At 43.1% G+C, this 24,345-nt stretch overlaps 2 protein-coding genes across 7 annotated transcripts in view; both read left to right on the forward strand.

Annotated features, from left to right (window-relative positions):
• Window positions 1-7,050, forward strand: part of trim2a (tripartite motif containing 2a) — a 274,531-nt gene extending 267,481 nt beyond the window's left edge. For all 3 annotated transcript variants that reach the window (XM_059964789.1, XM_059964790.1, XM_059964791.1), the window contains 2 exons: window positions 5,103-5,243; window positions 5,438-7,050. In XM_059964789.1, coding sequence (XP_059820772.1) covers window positions 5,103-5,243; window positions 5,438-5,590 — 294 coding nt within the window. In that variant the 3' untranslated portion in view covers window positions 5,591-7,050. The remainder of the gene's footprint in view (window positions 1-5,102; window positions 5,244-5,437) is intronic.
• A 14,546-nt stretch (window positions 7,051-21,596) lies between these two features.
• mnd1 (meiotic nuclear divisions 1 homolog (S. cerevisiae)) overlaps window positions 21,597-24,345 on the forward strand; it is a 92,632-nt gene continuing 89,883 nt past the window's right edge. Inside the window, exon 1 of one of the 4 annotated variants that reach the window (XM_059964793.1) lies at window positions 21,597-21,764. Coding sequence is in view for 3 of the 4 variants with exons in the window: in XM_059964792.1 (XP_059820775.1) it covers window positions 21,719-21,721 (3 nt within the window). In the remaining variant the exon portion in view is untranslated. The remainder of the gene's footprint in view (window positions 21,765-24,345) is intronic. The other 3 variants (XM_059964792.1, XM_059964795.1, XM_059964794.1) reach the window with 3 other exon arrangements.

Below are 24,345 nucleotides of genomic sequence, written 5' to 3' on the forward strand. Positions count from 1 at the left end.
AACGATGGAAAAAGCTTTTTTTGAAATACTAGTTTCATAGAAGAAGCAAATGCAGCACATTCCTTAACAATTTCACGTGGAAAATCTTCAAAAAAGTGAACCTTGAAATTGAAATAACCTTTGTTTTCTTGCAAGCTTAATAATGCCGTCCTTGTCTCTAAAACTGAGAAAACGCACAACAATATGCCTGTTTTTACCTTCATCCAAATATTTTAAAGCAACGGCTCTGTGAGCCGATTCAATCTCTGGGAGTAGCGATCAAACCTCCGGAAATAAAGACTGGAACATTTTAGCAAAATAATCCAGTGTGTCGGCAGATTCTGATTTCTCTTTTAATCCAACAATTCGAATATTATTCTGAAGCAATCAAGTTTCCAAATCCATGATTCGTTGTTGAGCCTTATCCAAATGAGAAGAAAGGTCAGCTGCATTTCGACTAACTTCTTTAAGATCGAGGCTCAAAGAGTCAATTTTTTCTTCAAATTTCTCTCTTAGTTGAGTTATTTCAGTGCCGATACTGCTGATTTGATACTCTAATCTCCTAACCCAAGAGAGTTCTTCCGAGAATTCGTCAGCTTTTTTAGACTTTCCGTTAGTTGAGTCCGGATTTCGCCTGGTGGTCTTCAAATTAGCCATAATTATAACTATTGCTGTACAGATTTGACTGAATAAAGCTGAAATTTCAAAGTTTAAATCGGAAAAGTTAGAGATTAAAGGCGGACAAGAAGCAACTAAGTCTTACATGTCCATAAGCGGGAAGTGGAGTGAGAAATTGAAAATCCTTACGATGATATGGTGACTGCTGAAGAATGGGACGTGATTTTCGGAGAGTCGGATAATGAAGAGTGTAAGAGTTTCAAGCTCTGAATGTTTGCCGACAATAGTGCGTACAAGGACCAGTAAATTGAGAAACAGAATGTATTTTGTAGATCTTTTCTTTGGTGTAGATTTCATAACAGTTTATATATTCTTTTGTATTTGACTCAAAAACAGCCAATAAATACGACCTGTCTTCGGTGTATCTGATTTTCCAAAGTTGGCACCCTAATTTCACTCAAAGCATAAGCCGACCCCCTAATTTTAGGACCAAAATTTAGGGCCAAATTCTCGGCTTATATACTGGAATTTACAGTATCTATAATTTTTATCTACTTTGAATTGGTTTTGGTTCATTATTATCACATTCTGGCATTGTAAAAGACTTCAAATACTTATATATCCATATGACCATAAGATATAGGAGCAGAAGTTGGCCATTTGGCTCATCGAGTCTGCTCCGCCATTTAATCATGGGCTAATCCAATTCTTCCAGTCATCCCCACTCCTCTGACTTCTCCCCATACCCTTTGATGCCCTGGCTAATCAAGACCCTATCTATCTCTGCCTTAAATACACCTAATGACTTGGCCTCCACAGCCGCTCGTGACAACAAATTCCATAGATTTACCACCTTTAACTAAAGTAATTTCGCCACATCTCTGTTCTAAATAGATGTCCTTCAATCCTGAATTCGTGCCCTCTTGTCCTAAACTCCCCTACAATGGGAAATAACTTTGCCATATCTAATCTGTTCAGGCCTTTTAACATTCAGAATGTTTCCATGAGATCTCCCCTCATTCTCCTGAACTCCAGGGAATACAGCCCAAGAGCTGCCAGACATTCCTCATACCGTAACCCTTTCATTCCTGGAATCACTCTCGTGAATCTTCTCTTAACCCTCTCCAATGTCAGCATATCCTTTATAAAATAAGGAGCCCAAAACTGCACACAATACTCCAAATGTGGTCTCATGAGTGCCTTATAAGGCCTCAACATCACATTCCTGCTCTTATATTGTATACCTCTAGAAATGAATGGCAACATTGCATTCACCTTCTTCACCGGTGATTCAACCTGAAGGTTAACCTTTAGGATATCCTGCACAAGAACTCCCAAGTCTCTTTGCATCTCTGTATTTTGAATTCTATCCCCATCTAACTAATAGTCTGCCCATTTATTTCTTCCACCAATGTGCATGACCGTACACTTTCCAACATTGTATTTCATTTGCCACTTCTTTGCCCATTCCTATAAACTATCCAAGTCTCTCTGCAGGCTCTCTGTTTCCTCAACACTACCTGCTTCTCCACATATCTTTGTATCATCAGCAAATTTATCTACAAATCCATTAATCCCATCGTCCAAATCATTGACATACATTGTAAAAAGCAGTGGTCCCAGCACTGACCCCTGTGGAACTCCATTGGTAACTGGCAGCCAGCCAGAATAGGATCCCTGGATTCCTGTCACTGGATCGAACTTGCAAACTTCCGTTCCCAAGCCCGGCGTTGAAACATACGTTCTTAAGTGTTTTATATGCATAGAAAGGTAAAATATAATCTATGTACTAAGACAAACGTTTGACGCTAAATAATACCAGATGTACCTGTTCCAACTTACTTAGTAAGAGAACCGATTTTTTTAGATCCCGATGCATGATAACCCACGGACATCCTCTGGTATACTTTAAATCATCTCTAGATTACTTATAATACCTAATACAATGTAAGTGCTATGTAATATGGTTGTTATACTGAATTGTTTAGGGAATAACGACAAGAAAAAAGTCTGTACATGCTCGAACAACAAGTGCTGGAAGAGCACTTTGGGGTTTTCGTGATTCGCGGTTGGTTGAATTCACACATGCGGAATCCGCGGATAAGGAGGGCCGACTGTACTTCACTTCCCTGACATCTGAATGTCTTGTATACTGCAGATGTCTTCCACTGTGAAGACTGATGCAAAATACGCATTCATTTCCTCTGCTATCTCTGCGTCTCTCATTACAATATCTCCAGCGTCATTTTCTATTGGTCCTATATCTACCCCCAACTCTCTTTTACCCTTTATAAACTTACAAAAGTTTTTAGAATCTTCTTTGATATTAGTCACCAGCTTCCTCTCATAATTCATCTTTTCCTTCCAAATGACCTTCTTAGTTTCTTTCTGCAAGTTTTTAGAGTGCTGTAGGTTTTCTATGTTTCTGTGAGCAAGAAGGACAGCAGAGCAGCACTGGCTGGAGTTTCTGCAAAAAATTGGGGAAGTGCAAGATAGATTCCAAATAAGAAATTTTCAAATGGAAGAAGGACACTACCAAGGTTGACAAGTGAAGTCAGGGTCAAAGTAAATCAAAAGAGAGAGTATATAGAAAGCCAAAGCTAGTGGGAAGATAGAGGATTGGGAATTTTTTAAAACTTTCAGAAGGAAACTAAGGTCATTAGGAAGGAAAAGATGAATTATGAAAGGAAGCTGGCGACTAATATCAAAGAAGATACTAAAAGCTTTTACAGCACAATACAGGCCCACAAAGTTGTGCTGAACACGTCCCTGCCTTAGAAATTACTAGGCTTACCTATAGCCCTCTATTTTACTAAGCTTCATGTACCTATCTAAAATTCTCTTAAAGGACCCTACCGTATCTGCCTCCGCCACCATTGCTGGCAGCCCATTCCACGCACTCACCACTCTCTGAGTAAAAAACTTACCCCTGAAACTTACCCCTGACATCTACTCTGTACCTGCTCCCCAGTGCCTTAAAGCTGTGTCCTCTTGTGCCAACCAATTCAGCCCTGGGAAAAGGCCTCTGACTATCCACACAATCAATACCTCTCATCATCTTGCAGGTCACCGCTCATCCTCCTTCACTCCAAGGAGAAAAGGCCGAGTTCACTCAAACTATTCTCATAAGGCATGCTCCCTAATCCAGGCAACTTCCTTGTAAATCTCCTCTGCGCCACTCCTATGGCTTCCACATCCTTCCTGTAGTGAGGCGACCAGAACTGAGCACAGTACTCCAAGTAGGATCTGACCAGGGTCCTATATAGCTGCTTGTGCCTCTTCCAGTCAACCTTGGTCATTTCCCCTCTAATTTCCTTTATTCCACTGAAATACGAACACAATAGAATTTAGTTTCTCATTCTCAAATTTCAAAGTGAACTCGATCATATTGTGATCACTGTTCCCTGAGGGTTCCTTAACCTTAAGCTCTCTTACCACCTGCAGATCATTGTACAACATCCAGTCCAGCACAGCCAATCCTCTATACTTGCCAATCTGTAGCTGAATGTCAAGATCCCCTTTTTATTTCTTATGCTGCGTACATTCCAATATGTTTCAGTCCAGTATTTGTTGCTTTTTGTTTGATTATGCCTCATCTCCTGCCTGTCTATCATCTCTGTTACAGGCTATCTTTGATTTATTTCTGTTTTCCCCTTCCTCAGCCCTATCACTCCAGTTCCTATCCCCCTGCCAAATTAGTTTAAACCCTCCCTAACTGCTCTATTAAACCTGCCTGTGGGGAAATTAAACCCCTTTGGGTTCAGGTGTAGACATGGAATGACTTTGTGTATGGGTATATATGTCTAACCACACTTATGAAGTTGATGAAGGAAAAACAGTGGATGTTGTCTGCACAAGTTTTACCAAGTGGTGCAGGGGTCATTTCATAGTGCATTGAAATAGTAAAAGGTAAAAGAGTAATAACAGTGCAGAATAAAGTGTAATAGGTACAGAGAAGGTGAAAGATCATAATGAGGTCAAGAGTGAGCCATAATGCACCAGGGAACTATTCATTTGTCATACCAGTGGGCAGAAGCTGCTTTCAGGCTTTTTTATCTTCTGCCCGAGGGAAGGGGGGGAAGAGAGAATATATGTAATGTGTTTGTTGGATTACACTCAATGCTTTACTCAGGCATCAAGAAGTATCAATAGAATCCAGTGGGTGGAGACTTGGCCACATTCCAAATACGGCTAGACAAAATATTATACAGCAGCAACATGACATCAGATTTTATATTCAATAGTTAAATTATACAAGATTAAACTTCAAATGAAAGTTCTTCAAATGAAAATCTTAGTGTGTATTTAAAATCCATTTATCTTAAAACAGGTAGAGTTCAGTCTGCTTCAAATTAAAGCTTTGTGTATGTATGAATTAAGCTCCAGGAATTTTATTTGGTTATGGGCTCTCTCTAATGATAAAAATATTTTATTCAAGAGTAAATATTAAATTAGAAGATCAAAAGTTGTAATATTAGTTTTAACTTCTTCATTTTTACACGTAGGTGTTCAACACTGATGGTGAGTTTGTGTTAAAATTTGGATCTAATGGAGAAGGAAATGGTCAGTTTAATGCTCCAACTGGAGTAGCCGTGGATTCCAATGGAAATATTATAGTTGCTGACTGGGGAAATAGTCGCATACAGGTAATGGCTTTATCTGCATTTTTGTTGAAGTTATTATATAAAATATAAAACTTATAAAACATTATAATAAGCAGAGAAGTGTAATTAAAACATTTCCTGTCATTGACAGCATTTTTCTGTAGCAAATAGCAAAATATAGACCCCTGGAATCAGTGTGTTAATGCTAATTTCTATTTATTTCTACTTTTCAACAGGTGTTTGATGGAAATGGATCATTCCTCTCCTACATTAACACTTCTGCTGACCCTTTGTATGGCCCTCAAGGTCTAGCATTGACTTCTGACGGTCACGTGGTGGTAGCTGACTCCGGAAATCATTGCTACAAGGTTTATCGCTATTTACAGTAGCACTAGATCTTTGGATTGACAAACCTTAATAACCTGTATTAGAAAATTAATGCAATTTCACTTTAGTTTAAAAATAGCTCTTTTGGAGATTTGTTTTTGTTTGGCACCTTTTCTGTTGCTAGTTTAATTATCCACTGCACAAGGAAGGAAATGTGCAGCTTTGTACCCAAGGCTTCTCTCCACTGTTTATAATGTTGTTGCTCTGGATTCACAGGATTCAAATAAAGCTGTCATAAATCTAATAAATGGATTGCACATGTGACTTTGCAGATATAGGGTTATGTAGCTGACTGACAATAAATTTAGAATGAAATATACTCGAGAATTATTAAAGAAAAATTTCATTCTGTACTGGAAGTTTTTATTTCAATTGCTGAAATTTCAAGTAAATAGCTGCAAATGAACAACCATTGGAATTTTTATGCTTTGTGCTCACAGCTATATTTCTCATAGCTTCTCTGCATATTCTACTGGGCCCTTACAATTAACTCCTCATTTTTGTATTCAGGGTAAATAGCTGTTCTGCATCTAGAGCATTGTTCCTTTGCTGTATCGTATTGATGCAAGCCCTTTATAAAACAATCTTTACAGCAGGATCCATCCCAAAGTAAGTTACAATTGAAGTTCATGAGGAAATCAACATTATAGTTTGAATTCTAGATATGTTTGAGTATAATGGCATCCAATAATTGGTAACTAAGTGCTTTATTCAGTTTCTCTGTTTAACTAAAATCCATGATGTTTGCCATGTGCCTCATTATTAGCTGTGCAAACTCTCAATTCTGATGCAAGAAAACTGAAGAAACTGAATAGCATCTTGAATAATTTTCTGTAGTAAATCCAGCAGAGATGCAATCTGCTGAGCAAATGGATGCAAATGAAAATACATTTTATTCCTTTGCCATTAATTGAATTAAGTTTCTTGAAAGATGTTTGTTTATTTTGGCCTGCTCATATGTTTAATTTACATCTGTTTATCCTAATTTGAATACATGCTCAGATTGCATAAAAGGAGGAAATTTGGTGTTCTTGTGAAGTGCACTAAAACATTAAAATATGAATACTGATTTACATAATTCACTTAACGGTCATTTTACAATTATTTAATTGTTATGGACTGTTTCCTTCATTCAAGGTTGTGGAATGTGGAAACAGAAAGGATGTAAATTGTTTGTTCGTTACCTATAAGGGTTAGAAATACTTTATTTGCACCAATATTTCTCCTAAGAAGGTTCAAACAGCAAAGTGCTGCACTGGTCTGTAAACTTTCTCTGTAAAAATGTTCAACCAAACTACTTATATTTTCTCTCTAATGTATTAACAAATGCCTCTTTGTTGCCAAATGTTTTGAAACCAAGTGCCCATAGAAATTGTTTGGGAGGACAAATAGGCTCAGACCAGTAAATAAAATGTGATGCTTAAAGTATTGAATAATTAAAGTGTGAATGTATTGTGTGTGATCCTTTGCTTCCTTTTGTTGTGTTTTCATACTTCCTGTTGTGTTTCAAAGAACAAGTAACTTTTTCACCATCATCCCTAACCACTACTATCACTCAAGATCACCACAACAGTATAAATGACATTGTATATAACAACATGGCCTTAACAAGTGTACTCCTTTTCTAGAAGAAAACCATTAACAATCTGATGCTACTATGTTTAATGGGGGCAACTGATACATTATTTGAATGTTACAACATTCCATTCAGTTGATTTATGTGCAGTATATGAAGAATTTTTTAAAAATCATGTATTGTCTACACATTATTGTTTTACATGCATTTTGTTTCCTAAAAGTAAAAATTGATTTTGATTTATGTTCAGGTTATTGCAGTAAGAAAATATTCTGATTCAAATGTGCAGTACAGATGATGCTGTAGCAACTCTGGGACACACTAGTACTCTAATCATCTTTATATCAAGAAGGAGGCAAAGAACATTAAGGTGGCTAAGCCCCCTGGGCCTGATGGGATCTCCTACAGGGTACTGAGAGAGAGAGAAGGAGACTACTGGGGCCTTGACACTAATATTTGTTTCTAGGACCTCACCTATTGCTAGAGACGATACACTGTTTCTTTATTTAGAAAAGACAATATGAAATATTGGAAATTACTGGCCAGTGAGCCTACATGGGTGGTAGAGAAGTTACTGGATAAGGTTACTTGCATTTGAACAAATGGCCTTACTGGGACCAATCAGCATGTCTTAGAAATGTGACTAAATATTTTGAGGAAATGATAAAGCTGGCTGATGGGGGTATAGTAGTGGATTTTACTAAGACATTTGACAAGGCCCCTGAGAGGAGTCTGATCTAGAAGATTAAAATACATAGGATCCAAGGTCACTTGGATAAACTGGGTAGATTGGAGCTCTGTATCCAGTATTGTTCTGCAGGGATCAATGTTGGAATCTCTGTTTATGATTTTAGATACAATTGACTTGGGCTGATAAGTAAGTTTGCAAAGATCATTTGTGGATAGTGAATAAGGTTATACAGAATGTAAAACTATTCAAAGTGTAAGATCAACACTTAATTAGGCAAGGCATAGTAGAGTGCAATACTAATGTGAGCAAATGGGGTTAGTGTAGATGACCATAAAGATCACCTTGGGAATAATAGGCCAGACGTCTCAATTCTGTGCCTCACATCTGAGTGGGATATGGTAACAATAACGGATTGGGTCAAACTGAAAGAAGGTTCTGGAAATGTCTTCTGAATCAAAAACAAGAGCAGGGCAAGGCCTCTCACAGCTGCTATTTAATGGTCATGATCAATCTGTATTTAGTTGATATTCCAGTCTACTTGCAGTAACTTCATTCTCAAGCTTTTCTGGAATCTAATTCTCCCTTGAAAATATTTAAAGACTCTGCTTCCACAACTGCTTAAGAAAAAGAGTTCCAAAGATGCTCAATCTTCACAGAGAGAGAAAAAAATGGTATTTTCTTTTTCTTACATGCACTTTACAAATTTTATCTCTTCTTTTACAGCAAGGTGATCCTAATTACTATTGGGGAAGTTGTCACTACAAGACAACTCATCTTGCATCTCATCTCTCTATGTGTCACTGTATAACAGTTTCTCCATCTGCTGTGATACAATTTCAGCACAAACTGTCTCGTATTTCTTTCTCAGGTTTTGTTTGAAGTGCTTTCTAATATATCCTCCCATTGTACTGTTGTAAGGGCCTCCTTGATCAATAATGAAGTGCCCTCTGCTTTTTTCCATCTCCCCATCACACCTGAAACTTCTATCCTCTGGATCTTCCACAATCTCTCTATCTCTGTCTCTGAAGATGGCTTATTCACTGATGTCTACTACAAACCCACTGAAGCTATACAGCTTCCCACCTGTTGTAAGAGTGCTTCTCTATTGCATCTGCTCTAGAACGAAGGGGATGTCCTCCTTTTTCAAAGAAAGGGGCTTCTCTTCCTCCACCATCAATGCTGCCCTCACACACAACTCACGCATGTCTACCCTCACTCCATCCTCCCACCACTCCACCAAGGATAGGGATTCCTTTTGTCCTCACCCACCACCCCATCAACCTACATGTCCAGCACACAGTTCTCTGCAACTTCTGTCATCTCCAACGAGATCCCACCACCAAACATATCTTTCCTTCCCCCTGCCCACTTCCTGCTTTCCATAGGGATTGTCCCCAACGTGACTCCCTTGTCCATTTGTCCCTCCACACTGATCTCCCTCCTGGCACTTATCCTTGCAAACGGAACAAGTGCTGCAACTGCCCCAGCACCTCTTCCCTCACTACCATTCAGGGCCCCAAACACTTCTTCCAGGTGAGGCGACACTTCACCTGTGAGTCTGTCGGGATCATATACTGTGTCCAGTGCTCCCAGTGTGCCTCCTGTATATCATAGAAACATAGAAAACCTACAGCACTATACAAGCCTTTCGGCCCACAAAGTTGTGCCGAACATGTCCCTACCTTAGAAATTACTAGGCTTACCCATAGCCCTCTATTTTTCTAAGCTCCATGTACCTATCCAAAAGTTTCTTTAAGAGCTTCTTCTCCCAGAGAGTTGTGGAGGTGTGGAATGCACTGCCTCGGAAGACGGTGGAGGCCAATTCTCTGGATGCTTTCAAGAAGGAGCTAGATAGATATCTGATGGATAGGGGAATCAAGGGATATGGGGACAAGGCAGGGACTGGGTATTGATAGTGAATGATCAGCCATGATCTCAGAATGGCGGTGCAGACTCGAGGGGCCGAATGGTCTACTTCTGCATCTATTGTCTATTGTCTATTGACCCTATTGTATCTGCCTCCACCACCGTTGTCAGCAGCCCATTTCACACACTCACAACTCTCCCAGTAAAAACTTACCCCTGACATCTCCTCTGTACCTACTCCCCGGCACCTTAAACCGGTGCCCTTTTGTTGCAATCATTTCAGCCCTGGGAAAAAGCCTCTGACTATCCTCACGATCAATGCCTCTCATCTTGTACACCTCGGTGAGACCCATGCTCTGTCCACCAGAGAAAGGGATCTCCTGGTGGCTACCCATTCTAATTCCATTTCCCATTCCAACATGTCCATTAATGGCCTCCTCTACTGTCGTGATGAGGCCACACAGGCTGGAGGAGAAACACCTTATATTCTGTTTGGGTAGCCTCCAACCTGATGGCAATATCATCGATTTCTCAACCTTCCAGAAATTTCCCTCTCCCACTCTCTGAACCCCATCCTCATTTCCCTCTGTCACCTTATCACCTTACCTGCCCATCACCTGCCTCTTCCATGGCCTGTCCTCTCACACCAGACTCCCTCTTCTCCAGTCCTGTATCTCTTTCACCAATCAACTTCCCAGCTCTTTACTTCATCCCTCCCCCTCCTGATTTCACCTGTCACCTGTACTTCTCCCTCAGCCCCACCCCAAAAGAACCCTTTTACTCTTGACTCCTCATCTTTTATCTCCAGTCTTGGCCCAAAACGTTGACTGTACATTTTTCCATAGATTGCTGCCTGGCCTGCCGAGTTCCTCCAGCATTTTGTGTGTGTTGTTTGGATTTCCAGCAGCTGCAGATATTCCCATGTTTGTGAATGGCTCCTCTGGAAAGTTGCCAGTCTTGGCTTTCTTCCACCCATATATCAGTGACTGAAAGAATACCACTCTCCTACAGACTAATCGAAGCCCTTAAGTTCACTTACCTTAACCATATAACAATTACAGCATGGAAACAGGCCATCTTGGCCCTTCTAGTCCGTGCCGAATGCTTACTCTCACCTAATCCCACTGACCCGCACTCGGCCCATAATCCTCCATTCCTTTCCTGTCCATATACCTACCCAATTTTACTTTAAATGACAATATCAAACCTGCCTCTACCACTTCTACTGGAGGCTCATTCCACACAGCTACCACTCTCCGAGTAAAGAAATTCCCCCTCATGTTACCCTTAAACTTTTGCCCCCTAAGTCTCAACTCATGTCCTCTTGTTTGAATCTCCCCTACTCTCAATGGAAAAAGCCTATCCGCGTCAACTCTATCTATCCCCCTCATAATTTTAAATACCTCTATCAAGTTCCCCCCTCAACCATCTATGCTCCAAAGAATAAAGACCTAACTTGTTGAATCTTTCCCTGTAACTTAGGTGCTGAAACCCAGGTAACATTCTAGTAAATCTTCTCTGTACTCTCTCTATTTTGTTGACATCTTTCCTATAATTCGATTACCAAAACTGTACACAATACTCCAAATTTGGCCTTACCAATGCCTTGTACAGTTCTAACATTACATCCCAACTCCTATACTCAATGCTCTGATTTATAAAGGCCGACATACCAAAAGCTTTCTTCACCACCCTATCCACATGAGATTCCACCTTCAGGGAACTATGCACCATTATTCCTAGATCACTCTGTTCTACTGCATTCTTCAATGCCCTACCATTTACCATGTATGTCCTATTTGGATTATTTCTACCAAAATGTAGCACCTCACACTTATCAGCATTAAACTCCATCTGCCATTGCTCAGCCCAATCTTCTAACTGGCCTAAATCTCTCTGCAAACTTTGAAAACCTACTTCATTATCCACAACGCCACCTACCTTAGTATCATCTGCATACTTACTAATCCAATTTACCACCCCATCTCTTACTGACTCCTTGCATTAAAATATATGTGCAATTTAGTTTTGCAGTCTCTTAAATATCTTTTTGTGCCCTTGGCCACTCTGTCTTCCGGATGACCTGTTTTTTTAAAAATATATTACACCAAATGCAGCCCAATTGTACATCTACTGTGCCCCATCCCTCTGCAAAATTAGTTAATCACCATCCTTCCCAAGCCCTGCTAAATGCACAAGCAAAGTTCCCAGCAAGGGTAGTGGATTTGTTCTGATTCAAATGAAACTGATCCCAGAAATGTTCCCTATGATTGAAAAATCTAAATAAATACCCAAAGAGCTGGATGCTCACTTTTGCGTGGATCTGGTTTGCTGTGCAGTTTCATAGTTGCATAATGTTGAAAATAAGTGGTCAATTTGTCCCTTGTAGCTTGTTCCAACATTCACATCATTATGGCTGAATGTCCAAATTCTACTTTCTCCTATTGTCACTTAATCCCGACAGCCCCAAGAAAAATAGCCAACTCCTTTTTGAATATAATTCAATGCCTTCATTTTAACTTTGTTGTCTGATTAAGAATTTCACAGGTTTACCACTACCTTTTCCCTCTTCTCAGCTTATTGCTCATCTTTAGAATGTCACCTTTGGTTCTGGATTTCTTGACAATCCAAAATATCCTTTCTGCATCTAATCTGTCCATCATGTTAAAACTTTGTTAGAGTATAAAGACGTAATACAAGATTATTACAAAAATTACAAATACAAATGTAAAATAATATGAATATAAAAAATAAATACAGTGGATTCTGATTATCAGTTAATCGGGACAGCTGCTTTTTTGGGATAACTCTTAAAGAACAAAAATAGCCAGGATTTCCTTTGTTTATTTGAGACACCATTTCACTTAATTGGGGCAGGAGACTGTTGAACAGTTTCCAACTAGTGTCTGTCTCGTGTACCTGTGTGGCTGTTAGATTCTACACTGTGCTTGAGTGAACAGTTTTTAAACAGCATCAGTTTTGTGTGTTGGTGTTCAAAAAAAGTGTTTTTTGTCACTGATAGTTGGCAAGAAATAACCAGTAAGGCAATTCAGAATTGTTTGCTCAGTGCGGTTTCAAGCAATCAGGCTTGGAGATGTGAGAAACAACCTGAGTGAAAATGAAACTCTTTCACTGCTTGTAGGAAGAATTTGAAGGTTTTGACAATCACCTTGAATGTTACACTGAATGAAGATTTGGATGATGCAAGCATGTGTGTGGCCATTAGACACTACATCATGCTTGGAGCAGGCAGTTTTTTAAAAAGCTTTAGTTGTGTTTATTTGTGATATGTTATTCATTGGGTCAACCAGCACCAAATTAAAAAGCAGTGATTTTTGATATAGGTGATAATATAAGGCAATAGGTGTTTGCACTGATTTTGTGTATTTGCAGTCAGATCAAAAGAACAGGGCAGCATACACTTGAATTACTTCAATAACAGGAACTAATACACAGTTTTATAGTACTGTCGTAATATTAGTAGTGTTCAGATTTGTTCTGTATTCCAATTAAATAAATAACTTTTTTAATCAGTTAAACATTGTTTGATTTTTTAAAAACTATTTCCATGAAACTTCAGCTACTGTGACAGCTGCTTATTTGGGCCAAAATGCACTGGTCCTGATGTGTCCCAATTAACCAGAATCCACTGTGTATAGACTCCTGTGAGAATAAATAAAGGCAATACCTTTCTTAAATAAAAGTAGGATTCAATCTGGGGTGATTGATGGACAGAGGAGTGTTGTGCCAGGTAGGGCCAGGCTGGAGACTCATTTCCATTTCCTTTTATGTATCACAATCCTGCTCTGGTAGCCTTTGTCTTCCTACTTCTCATTCCAGTAGCTTTTGATTTTCACATTTTCTTCCTCCCACCTTACTCCATCCATTTATGTCCCTTTTTCCTTCTTCCTCTCTCTGTTCTCTTGACTTTATTTCTCATTCACTAGACAGAGTCTCCCAACTCTACAGCTGCTCACTTACCACCGGAATCCTTCCCCTCCCCCCCCCCCCCCCCCCCCGTACTCTTTCTATGTCACCATCGCTCCTCTCCACTTTCAGTGTTTTCTGTTACAGGGTTTTGACCAGACATACTGACATTTCCTAACCTCGCACAGATATTGTTTGCCATGCTGAGTTTCTCCAGCAGCCCCAGGTTCCAGTATCTTCAGTCTCTTGCATCTCCATTGAACAAGTATACATAATCTTCTCTGAGTTTTCTCAGCTCCATGTACCTATCCAGGAGTCTCCTTAAAGACCCTAACATATCCACCTCCACCACCGTCACCGGCAGCCCATTCCGGTCACTCACCACTCTCTGCGTAAAACACCCTTGACGTCTCCTCTGTACCTACTTCCAAGCACCTTAAAACTGTGCCTTCTCATGCTAGCTACTTCATAATCAATTCCATCTTTCCTTATAACTTGACTCCTCAAGTCCTGACAACATCCTTGTAAATTTTCTCTGTACTTTTTCAACCTTATTCGCACCTTTCCTGTATTGAAATCAACAAAAAACAGTTGAGAATGTACTGGTGAGGTGGCCGAGATATAATCGAGGTAGGGGATGGTTGATTTTAAAGTTACTATGGAATAAAATTACAATTTAACACTACCAATATTTTGCAAAAAGGATCACAGGATTAAATATATAGTGCGGTTCCAGTAACCAAAATTGCTCACTATACTCAAAGTTAAGCCTCACCAACATTTTATACTTCATGTCTCTTGTACTCAGTACTTTGATTTATAAAGGCTAATGTGCCAAAGGCTTTCTTTATGACCCTATCTATCATTTCCTGGTTTAATCCTGGCCTCTAATTTCCTGGTTTACTTTTTGAGACTTCCTTAATCAGTAAAACAATATTAGCTATCCTTCAATTCACCTTCTTCTTCTGAGGTTTCATGGTGCTTGATCAACAGCTTTAAGGCGTGTTATTGCCGTCTTTTGAATTGGAGTGTGGGTCAGAATATCTAAATCTTATATAATTATATTTGTATCAAATTCTATAAAAAAGCCTGTATTGTTGAAGAACTGTACAATACCTTTAAAACAATAATCCTGTGATCCTTTCTGCAAGATATCGTTAAATTGTATTTTATTCCATGATAACTTTAAAATCCACCATCCTCTCGTGATTAGATCTTGGACAGCTCACAAATGCATGCTCAACCGTTTCTTGTTGATTACAATACTCACATCTCCCATTATTGAGTTTCTTCATTAAAAAGAATTAACTATTTAAGCCAAACCTTAATCTCAATAATACTAGCTCATTCCTGCTCTTTACTGCGTTCCTCCACCCTTCCACTTCTTACTGGATATTGTAAAAATGTCTTCCCATTCTCACTTCATCACATTGTTTTCTCCACATTTGAAAAATTTCACTTTTAATAATGTTTTTCATTTCTCCTTTAGTGTCATTTATTTGAATATCCACTTCTGCTCCATTTGTTGCCTCCTTCACTAATTTATCCACTTGCTTGTTCTCTCTAATGCCAACATGTCCTGGAATCCATGTGTCGCCTCGCTACAGGAAGGATGTGGAAGGCATAGAAAGGGTGAAGAGGAGATTTACAAGGATGTTGCCTGGATTGTGGAGCATTCCTTATGAAAACACGTTGAGTGAACTCAGCCTTTTCTCCTTGGGAGGATGGATGAGAGGTGACCTGATAGAGGTGTACAAGATGATGAGAGGCATTGATCGTGTGGATAGTCAGAGGCTTTTTCCCAGGGCTGAAATGGTTGCCACAAGAGGACACAGGTTTAAAGTGCTGGGGAGTAGGTACAGAGGAGATGTCAGGGGTAAGTTTTTTACTCAGTGGTGGGTGCATGGAAAAGGCAGCCGGCAACAGTGGTGGAGGTGGATACGTGATGCACCATCAATAACTCACACTGAGACGTAGGCGAGATATCGGCTTTTATTGACTGGAAGAAGGAACCAGGAGTGAGTGTCTATCATACAAGGTCCTGGAGACTGAGGCCGATCTTCAGGCCGCAGGTCTCCTTTATACAGGGGCCTGTGGGAGGAGCCACAGGAGCAGTCAGCAGGGGCGTGTCCCGACAGGCACATAGTTCACCACATTCACCCCCCCTTCGTTTGAAAAAGTCCTCATGTAGCGAAGGTTCTTACAAGTCAAGCCGATCAGGCGGTCGAATCTGTCGCTGCGATCTACGTAGCACCGGCTGTGACCGCATAGGTGCCGGCAACATTGGCGATTGCACAGGGGACGGGGGTTGCGCGTGTTCTTGCCCACTAGGCGCCGGTGATCCCTCATGCATGTGCGAGGCGCCTGGTATAAATGCGTACGAAACGCCCGGTATACAAGTGTCGTGAGGAGTCTGTGTAGGGCCTGGTGAGTACGGTGTCACCTCTGGTGCAGGGTTCACAGTTACCGGAGAGCCTTCAGGGTAGTGGTCTGCTGCACCTGCGGGTGCCAGGTCGCGGATGGAGACCGTGTCCTCCCGCCCATCAGGCAAGACCACGTAAGCATACTGGGGGTTCGCATGGAGAAGGTGAACCCTCTCCACCAGCGGGGAGTATTTATTGCTCCTCACATGTTTCCGGAGCAGCACTGGCCCCGGGGACGTCAGCCAAACTGGTAGGGTGGTCCCAGTGACAGACTTCCTGGGAAAAGAGAATAGGCGTTCGTGAGGGGTGGCATTGGTGGACGTACATAACAGAGAGCGGATAGAGTGCAGTGCCTCAGGGAGGACCTCCTGCCATCGAGAGACCGGCAACCCTTTGGACTTAAGGGCTAAAAGTGTGGCCTTCCACACTGTGGCATTCTCCCGCTCTACCTGGCCATTACCCCGGGGATTATAACTCGTGGTCCGACTGGTAGCAATGCCCCTAGCTAGCAAGTACTGGCGCAGCTCCTCACTCATAAAGGAGGACCCTCTATCACTGTGGATATAGCAGGGATACCCGAACAGAGTGAAGAGCTGGCGCAGGGCTTTTATGACGGACGTGGCAGTGGTGTCGGGGCAGGGGATGGCAAAGGGGAACCGTGAGAACTCGTCAATAACACTGAGAAAATAGACATTGCGGTCAGTGGAGGGAAGGGGGCCCTTAAAGTCAACACTCAGGCGTTCAAAAGGGCGGGTGGCCTTGACAAGTTGTGCCGTGTCAGGACAGTAGAAGTGCGGTTTGCACTCGGCACAAATTTGGCAGTCCCTGGTCATCGTCCTGATGTCCTCCAGGGAGTACGGCAGGTTCCGAGCTTTCACAAAATGGTAAAATCGGGTGACCCCCGGATGGCAAAGTTGTGCATGAAGGGCGTACAGCTGGTCGAGCTGTGTGCTAGCACATGTTCCCCGGGATAGGGCATCAGGGGGCTCATTGAGTCTGCCAGGCCGGTACAGGATATCATAGGTGTAGGTGGAGAGTTCTATCCTCCACCGCAAAATCTTATCATTTTTGATCTTGCCCCGCTGTTGGTTGCTGAACAGGAATGCAACCGAGCGCTGGTCGGTCAGCACAGTGAATCTTTTGCCAGCAAGATAGTGCCTCCAGTGCCTAACAGCCTCCACTATGGCCTGGGCTTCTTTCTCCACCGCGGAGTGCCGAATTTCAGAGCCTTGGAGGGTGCGAGAAAAGAATGCTACTGGTCTGCCTTCCTGATTAAGGGTAGCAGCCAGAGCGAAATCGGAGGCATCACACTCCACTTGGAAGGGAGCGGTCTCGTCCACTGCATGCATCGTAGCTTTGGCAATGTCCGCTTTAATGCAGTTGAAGGCCGCGCAGGCCTCAGCAGAGAGGGGAAACGAGGTAGACTTGACCAGGGGGCGAGCCTTGTCTGCGTAATGGGGGACCCATTGGGCGTAATAGGAAAAAAACCCCAGGCACCGTCTGAGGGCCTTGAGAGTGGTGGGAAGAGGGAGCTCTAACAGGGGGCGCATACGTTCGGGATCAGGCCAAATAACCCCGTTTTCCACGACATACCCAAGTATAGCAAGGCGGGTGGTACCAAAAACACACTTGTCCCTGTTATAAGTAAGGTTCAGAGCTGCGGCCACTTGGAGAAACCGTTGGAGGTTGGCGTCGTGATCTGGCCTGTCATGACCACAGATGGTGATGTTATCCAGATAGGGAAATGTGGCCTGCAGTTGGTACTGGTCCACCATCCGGTCCATTTCCCTCTGGAAGACAGAGACACCATTCGTGACACCGAAAGGGACGCGCAGGAAGTGATAGAGCCGGCCGCCCGCCTCGAAGGCGGTGTAGGGGCGGTCCTCTGGGCAGATGGGGAGCTGGTGATAAGCGGATTTCAGATCTATTGTCGAGTACACCTTATACTGAGCAATCTGGTTGACCATATCCGCGATGCGGGGTAGGGGGTATGCGTCAAGCTGCGTAAACCTATTGATGGTTTGACTATAGTCCACCACCATCCTATTTTTCTGCCCAGTCCGAACAACAACCACCTGGGCCCTCCAAGGGCTTGTGCTCGGCTCAATGACCCCCTCCCTGAGCAGCCGCTGCACCTCCGACTGAATGAAGGCCCGGTCCCCCGCGCTGTACCTCCTGCTTTTGGTTGCCACAGGTTTACAGTCGGGGGTCAGGTTGGCGAACAGCGGTGGGGGAGGGATCTTGAGAGTGGAGAGGCTGCAAGTGTCGGTAGCGCAGCTGTTGGCCTGGTTCCGGATGGGATGTGTGTGTACGTGTGTGTGTGTGGTCAGTAGCGGGGTATGTGAAGAAGTCCCACAAAACTGAGGATTCTTGACAGTGAGTGGTGGGAGGGGCCCGTCGTATACCATAGTCACACTTTCGAGATGGCTCTGGAAGTCCAGCCCCAATAGCACAGGTGCACACAGATTAGGCATGACCAGCAGTTCAAAGTCCCGATATACTGTGCCTTGCACCACCAAAGTCGCTACACAACCCGCCCGGATGTCTGCGGACTGCGACCCAGAGGCCAAATGGAACCTCCGACTGACCGGCCGCGTTGCAAGTCCGCAGCGTTGCACTGTGTCCGGGTGAATAAAACTCCCAGTGCTGCCCGTGTCAAACAGGCATCCAGTCCAATGCCCCTCCACCTGGATGTCCATCATGGATCTTGCAAGCTGGTGTGGGGCGCTTTGGTCGAGAGTCACAGTGGCCAGAGTTGGATCGCCGTCGGGGTACCCGGTCAGCATCCGAGGATCGGGGGCGGGGCGTGCTGACGTCGACAAAGATGGCCGCCCACATCCCGGCATGCAAGATGGCGGCCCCCACGTTTCACCCGCAGCGCTGCACTCCGCTCGAGGTTGAGACTTACAGACCTTGGCGAAGTGGCCCTGCTTTCCGCAGCTGGAGCAGGTCGCTTCTCGCGCTGGACAGCGTTGTCGAGGATGTTTCTTTTGGCCACAGAAATAACAAAGCACGAGTTTCTTACGGGCCACAGCCGTGGTCTGGGTCGGGGAGCTCATGGAATCGCGACTGGCGGCGGCGTTGGCGAATTCGCTCCCGGGAGCCGGCGGTGGCGGGGTCTGAGGCGTCCACGAAACTGGCGGGGAATCGCGCGACTGGACAGCGTCGGCGTTATGCCGCGCAGCTTCTAGAGCGTTGGCCTTCTCTATCGCCGAGCTTAAGGTAAGATCCGAGTTCTCCAGCAGCCGCTGGCGCATGTACACTGACCTCAGTCCCGTCACAAAGGCGTCTCGCACCAGCAGCTCCGCATGCTGTTCTGCCGTGAGCGTCTTGCAGTCACAAGCTCGGATGAGTGTCTGTAGTGCTCGGAGAAACTCAGCGCACGATTCGCCAGGCCGCTGTTGCCGGGTAGCTAAGCGATGTCTTGCGTAGACGGTGTTCACCGGCCGCAGGTACTGTCGTTTGAGGGCGTCCAGTGCCCCTTCGTAGGTCGGCAGGTCCCGGATAAAGGAGTAAACTTTGGAGGAGACCCTCGAGAGTAGGATTCTGTGCATAACGGCGGGTTCAGTCGCACGAAGCTCCGCCAAATACGATTGGAAGCATGCAAGCCAGTGTTCAAAAGCGAGAGCTGCGTCAGGGTCTTGAGGGTCCAAATCCAACCGGTCCGGACGCAAAACGGGTTCCATGTTTTAAAACTTCCAGTCAATAAAATTGATGCACCATCAATAACTCACACTGAGACGTAGGCGAGATATCGGCTTTTATTGACTGGAAGAAGGAACCAGGAGTGAGTGTCTATCATACAAGGTCCTGGAGACTGAGGCCGATCTTCAGGCCGCAGGTCTCCTTTATACAGAGGCCTGTGGGAGGAGCCACAGGAGCAGTCAGCAGGGGCGTGTCCCGACAGGCACATAGTTCACCACAATACGATATGGTCTTTTAAGAGACTTTTGGATAGGTACATAGAGCTTAGAAAAATAGAGGGCTATGGGTAAGCCTAGTAATTTCTAAGGTAGGGACATGTTCGGCAGAACTTCATGGGCCGAAGAGTCTGTATTGTGCTGTAAGTTTTCTATGTTTCTAAAACATAGACAGAGTCCCATCATTTTACGTGTAAATAAGGTTTACATTACGTTATGTGTGAACATAACGTCTAGTCTTGCCTCTGAATGTAAATGTTTTAGACGCCTGACTGTTGTGCTTGAATCAGACTTATCATCCATCTCACTTCCTCCACCCACAATGAAGCTAACAATCCAGCTACAGCACAACACACTGGAGGAACTCAGCAGCATCAGTGGAAAAGAGTAAGCAGTCGATGTTTTGGGCCGAGACCTTCTTCAGGTCAGCCGTCATTTCACCCACGTACACTGAGAAATTATCAGTTACCGTCACCTGCTTCTTCATGTTAAAATCAGGCACTACCAATCTTACCCCTAATCTATTATTACCGTTTTGAAACATCTGTGCACTTTGTAAATATCCATAATAATTATTTACATAAAATTCAACTATATTTTGATTTGAAATCACTTCTCTATTTTTCTCCTTTCAAGTAATTTAAGAGCCATGTCTCAAAGCCATGGAGACAGCCCAGGAAAAGGCACTGTATCACTCGCTGCCTTATTGCAAATCCCTGTCCTTTCTGCTTTCCCTTCAATCGTCCATGCAAAACTTCTTATTTCCCTTTTTCCTGTTCCCAGCATGGATCTGAAAGCTGTTTAGTCGGTCGATTTCTCCAGACCCTTGTAGCTTTACCCAATATGTTAACACAAGCTGTGTCCTCCTCAGTTCCAGGTGTCACCTGCATCGCCACAACTAGTGTTCCTGATTGCCCCACTGATTAACCTTAATGCTTGCCTTTGAATTATATGCAGATTCTTGTGCACACAGTGTGATGCTGATCCATAAACTGCACTTACATAGTCCAGTATTGAACTCATTAATCCTATATATATTGCTTTCAAAGGATTTCCTATCAGCTTTCCCATTAAACCTCAGAACATTCAACGCTTTCTTTCTTTTGGTTATTATTTCGTTAATGTGTGCTGACCATGTGAGTCTCTTATCATACCAAATTTCTAAAAAATTTAAAGGTACCCACACGTTCTAAGTCTCTACCATAAAATTTTAGTTTGAACTGTTATTTTATCCTCTTCCTAGTAAGAAATATTATTCTGGATTTCTCTGCTGAGAATCTGAATACCCGTTATAAAGCTCAATCTGCCATCTGAATTATTGCCTCTTGAAGTTTCCGTATTATAAATTTCACATTCCCCACCCCTTTTCCATAAAGCGCAGTCATTCGTAAAGCGCTGTCATACTCTACCACAACTATTTGAGAATTTATTATTATAGCAAATAACAATGGACTAACAATACTTCCCTGAGGGGTTCCATTTTCCACAATTATTCAACTACTTGCAACATGATAGATTTACCAATTACAAACAGTATTTTATCCAGTCCAGCGTTCACTGCCGCTAAGGATGATTTAATGATCTCTGCACATGCTGCCTACCGGGGAAGAGGTCGCTGCCGGATACGGTAACGCTCGCAGGTCCACTCTTGCTCGGGAGTGTGTTCGTTCTCGTTGGCAGTCCGGGAAGCGGGAGTTGCTTGGGAGACGTCGGGGCGCGACGGTAACATGGTGAGAGAAGGGGCTGTTTGGGTTTTGTTCTCTGCTCTGAAAAGTGAGTGGAGCTACAGGGCCTTACTCCGTCCTGACAGCGATCGGGGAGCCTCCTTCTCGTATTCGTTTCAATGGAACTTTCTTCTCTCAATGGGGATGGAGAAATTAGAATTAACCGTATTGTGTGGATCTTATCTAGCCGCAACCAGTACTCATTTCTCGTTAATTAATTACTAAGATATGTCGACATTCGCTGCCGTTCAGTTTCTGCTATTCTGCCCTATTCCAGCACACTTCGCAGTTGTTCCTTGTTACAGAATCTGGAAGAATGTCCCGTAGTTGGTTTGCCAGCCAAGGTGCTTCTAGTGTTTATGTAACTCATTCTGTTAAGTTGCAGATGACCCACTCGCTGGTACACTTGTTTGGCAGCAATGACTTTGTGCCATGGATTTAGTTTTATTAAGACAGGGCACACCGTCTCAGGATCCAACCACAGACAACTATGTGTTTTGCTCTGAATCATTGTGTGTGTGTTTCTGTCTCATTGTGTAAGGTGGTACCACGCAATATAATGTTACTGCCGCGTGAAGGTGGTACCTGAAGTCCACAAACACCGTGTAAAGGTCTGTTCCGGCAGTGCTAACATGGGTAGATAGATGCGTCCATAGTTTTGCAGGATAGTGAAGATCAGCAGAGCCATTCTTGCAGCTATATCGTTCAGGGATCAAACTTTGCTACCTTGTGTCCCGTAGATGATGTTCAAAATGAAGATGTTCTTCATTAGCTTAGCCTTAGAAGGATGGTGGTTTTCTATGTCTTTGACCTGATACTCAGGGCGTCTGGAAGTGGTAATCCTCCCTAGAGGTGGTAATCTTTCCCTCACCATAGAATTGTGGGAGCCTGGGACGGCCGTTGAAATATATGATACTGTAAGCAGGATTATATGTAAACAGAACATTTCTGCACAATACGGGCCCTTCAGCCCATAATGTGCCTATCTTTTAACCTACACTTAAGATCAATTTAACTCTTCCCTCCCACATAACCCTCCACTTTTCCATCAATCACCCACGTGTGTATCGAAGAGTATTCAAAATGTCCCTAATGTGCTTTCCTCTACCACCATCCTTGGCAATGTGTTCCACCTACCAACCATTCTGTGTTTTAAAAGAAACTTGACTCAGACATCTTCCTTATGCTTTCCTCTAACCACCCTAGCACACTCAACATATCCTCATAAAAAATGCTTAGTCCTTCAAAAGAAGGTAGTGTATTCGGCCTAGTGCATCACAGATAAAGCCCTCCCAACAATTGAGCACTGGTGTAGGAAAACATCATCCATCCCACTGCACAGGTAATCTCTTTTCTCGCTGCTCCATCAGGTAAAAGGTATAGGAGCCTCAGGACTCACACCATCAGGTTCAATAACAGTTACTACCCTGCAACCATCAGGCTCTTGAACAAAAGGGGATAACCATGATCATTGTGATGTTCCCACAACCACTTTAAGGACTTTATCATCTTATTTCATGTTCTCATTATTTATTGTTATTTATTTATATTTGCTTCACACGGTTTGTTGCCTTCTGAACTGTGGTTGATCTTTCCTTATAGTTATTATGCTACAGATTTGCTGTGTGTACCTGCAGGAAAATGAATCTCAGAAAGGGTGACATATAGGTATTTTGATAATAAATTTACTTTGAGTATGACCTTTCTGCAATTCAGGCAGCATCCTGGTAAATCTACTCTGCACCTTCTCTAAACCTTCCACATAGTTTGTATAGAGAGGCAACCAGAATCAAACATATATAACCATATAACAATCACAGCACGGAAGCAGGCCATCTTGGCCCTCCTAGTCCGTGCCGAACCCTTAATCTCACCTAGTCCCACCTACCCGCACTCAGCCCATAACCCTCCACTCCTTTCCTGTCCATATACCTATCCAATTTTACCTTAAATGACACAACTGAACTGGCCTCTACTACTTTTACAGGAAGCTCATTCCACACATATTCCAAGTTTGGTTTAAAAGATTTTTGTAGAGCTGCAACGTTACCCTGTGGCTCTTGAATTCAGTCCCCTGTCTAATGAAGGCCAACACACCATATCTACATTTTCTTAACAACCGTCTCAACTTTCATGGGAATTGAGGGATTTATGGACAAGGACCCCAAGATCCCTCTGTTGCTCCAGACTACTAAGAATCCTGCCATTAAACCTGTATTCTGCCTCCAAATGTTTTCTGGGTGGAACGCCATTTGCCAATTCAGCCAAACTCTGCATCCTATCACTGTCCCACGTAATCCTTGATAACCTGCATTATCCACAATACTACTGATCTTGGTGTCATCTGCAAACTTACTAATCCATCCCTCCGCTTTGTCATTCTACTCATTTATAAAATTCACAGAGAACAGGAGTCCCAGAGTAAATCAGTGCTGAATACCACCAGTCACTGACCTCTGGGCAGAATACGCTCCGTCTACAACCATGCTCAGCCTTTAATGGGCAAACCAATTCTAAATCCACGCAGCCAAGTTCCCCTGGTACCATGCCTCGTGACTTGCTGAATGGGAACCTTAGCAAATGCCTTACTGAAGTCCATCCACTGCTTTACCTTCATCAATGTGTTTTGT

The sequence above is a fragment of the Hypanus sabinus genome, chromosome 3, assembly GCF_030144855.1.
Source record: "Hypanus sabinus isolate sHypSab1 chromosome 3, sHypSab1.hap1, whole genome shotgun sequence".
NCBI lineage: Eukaryota > Metazoa > Chordata > Chondrichthyes > Myliobatiformes > Dasyatidae > Hypanus > Hypanus sabinus.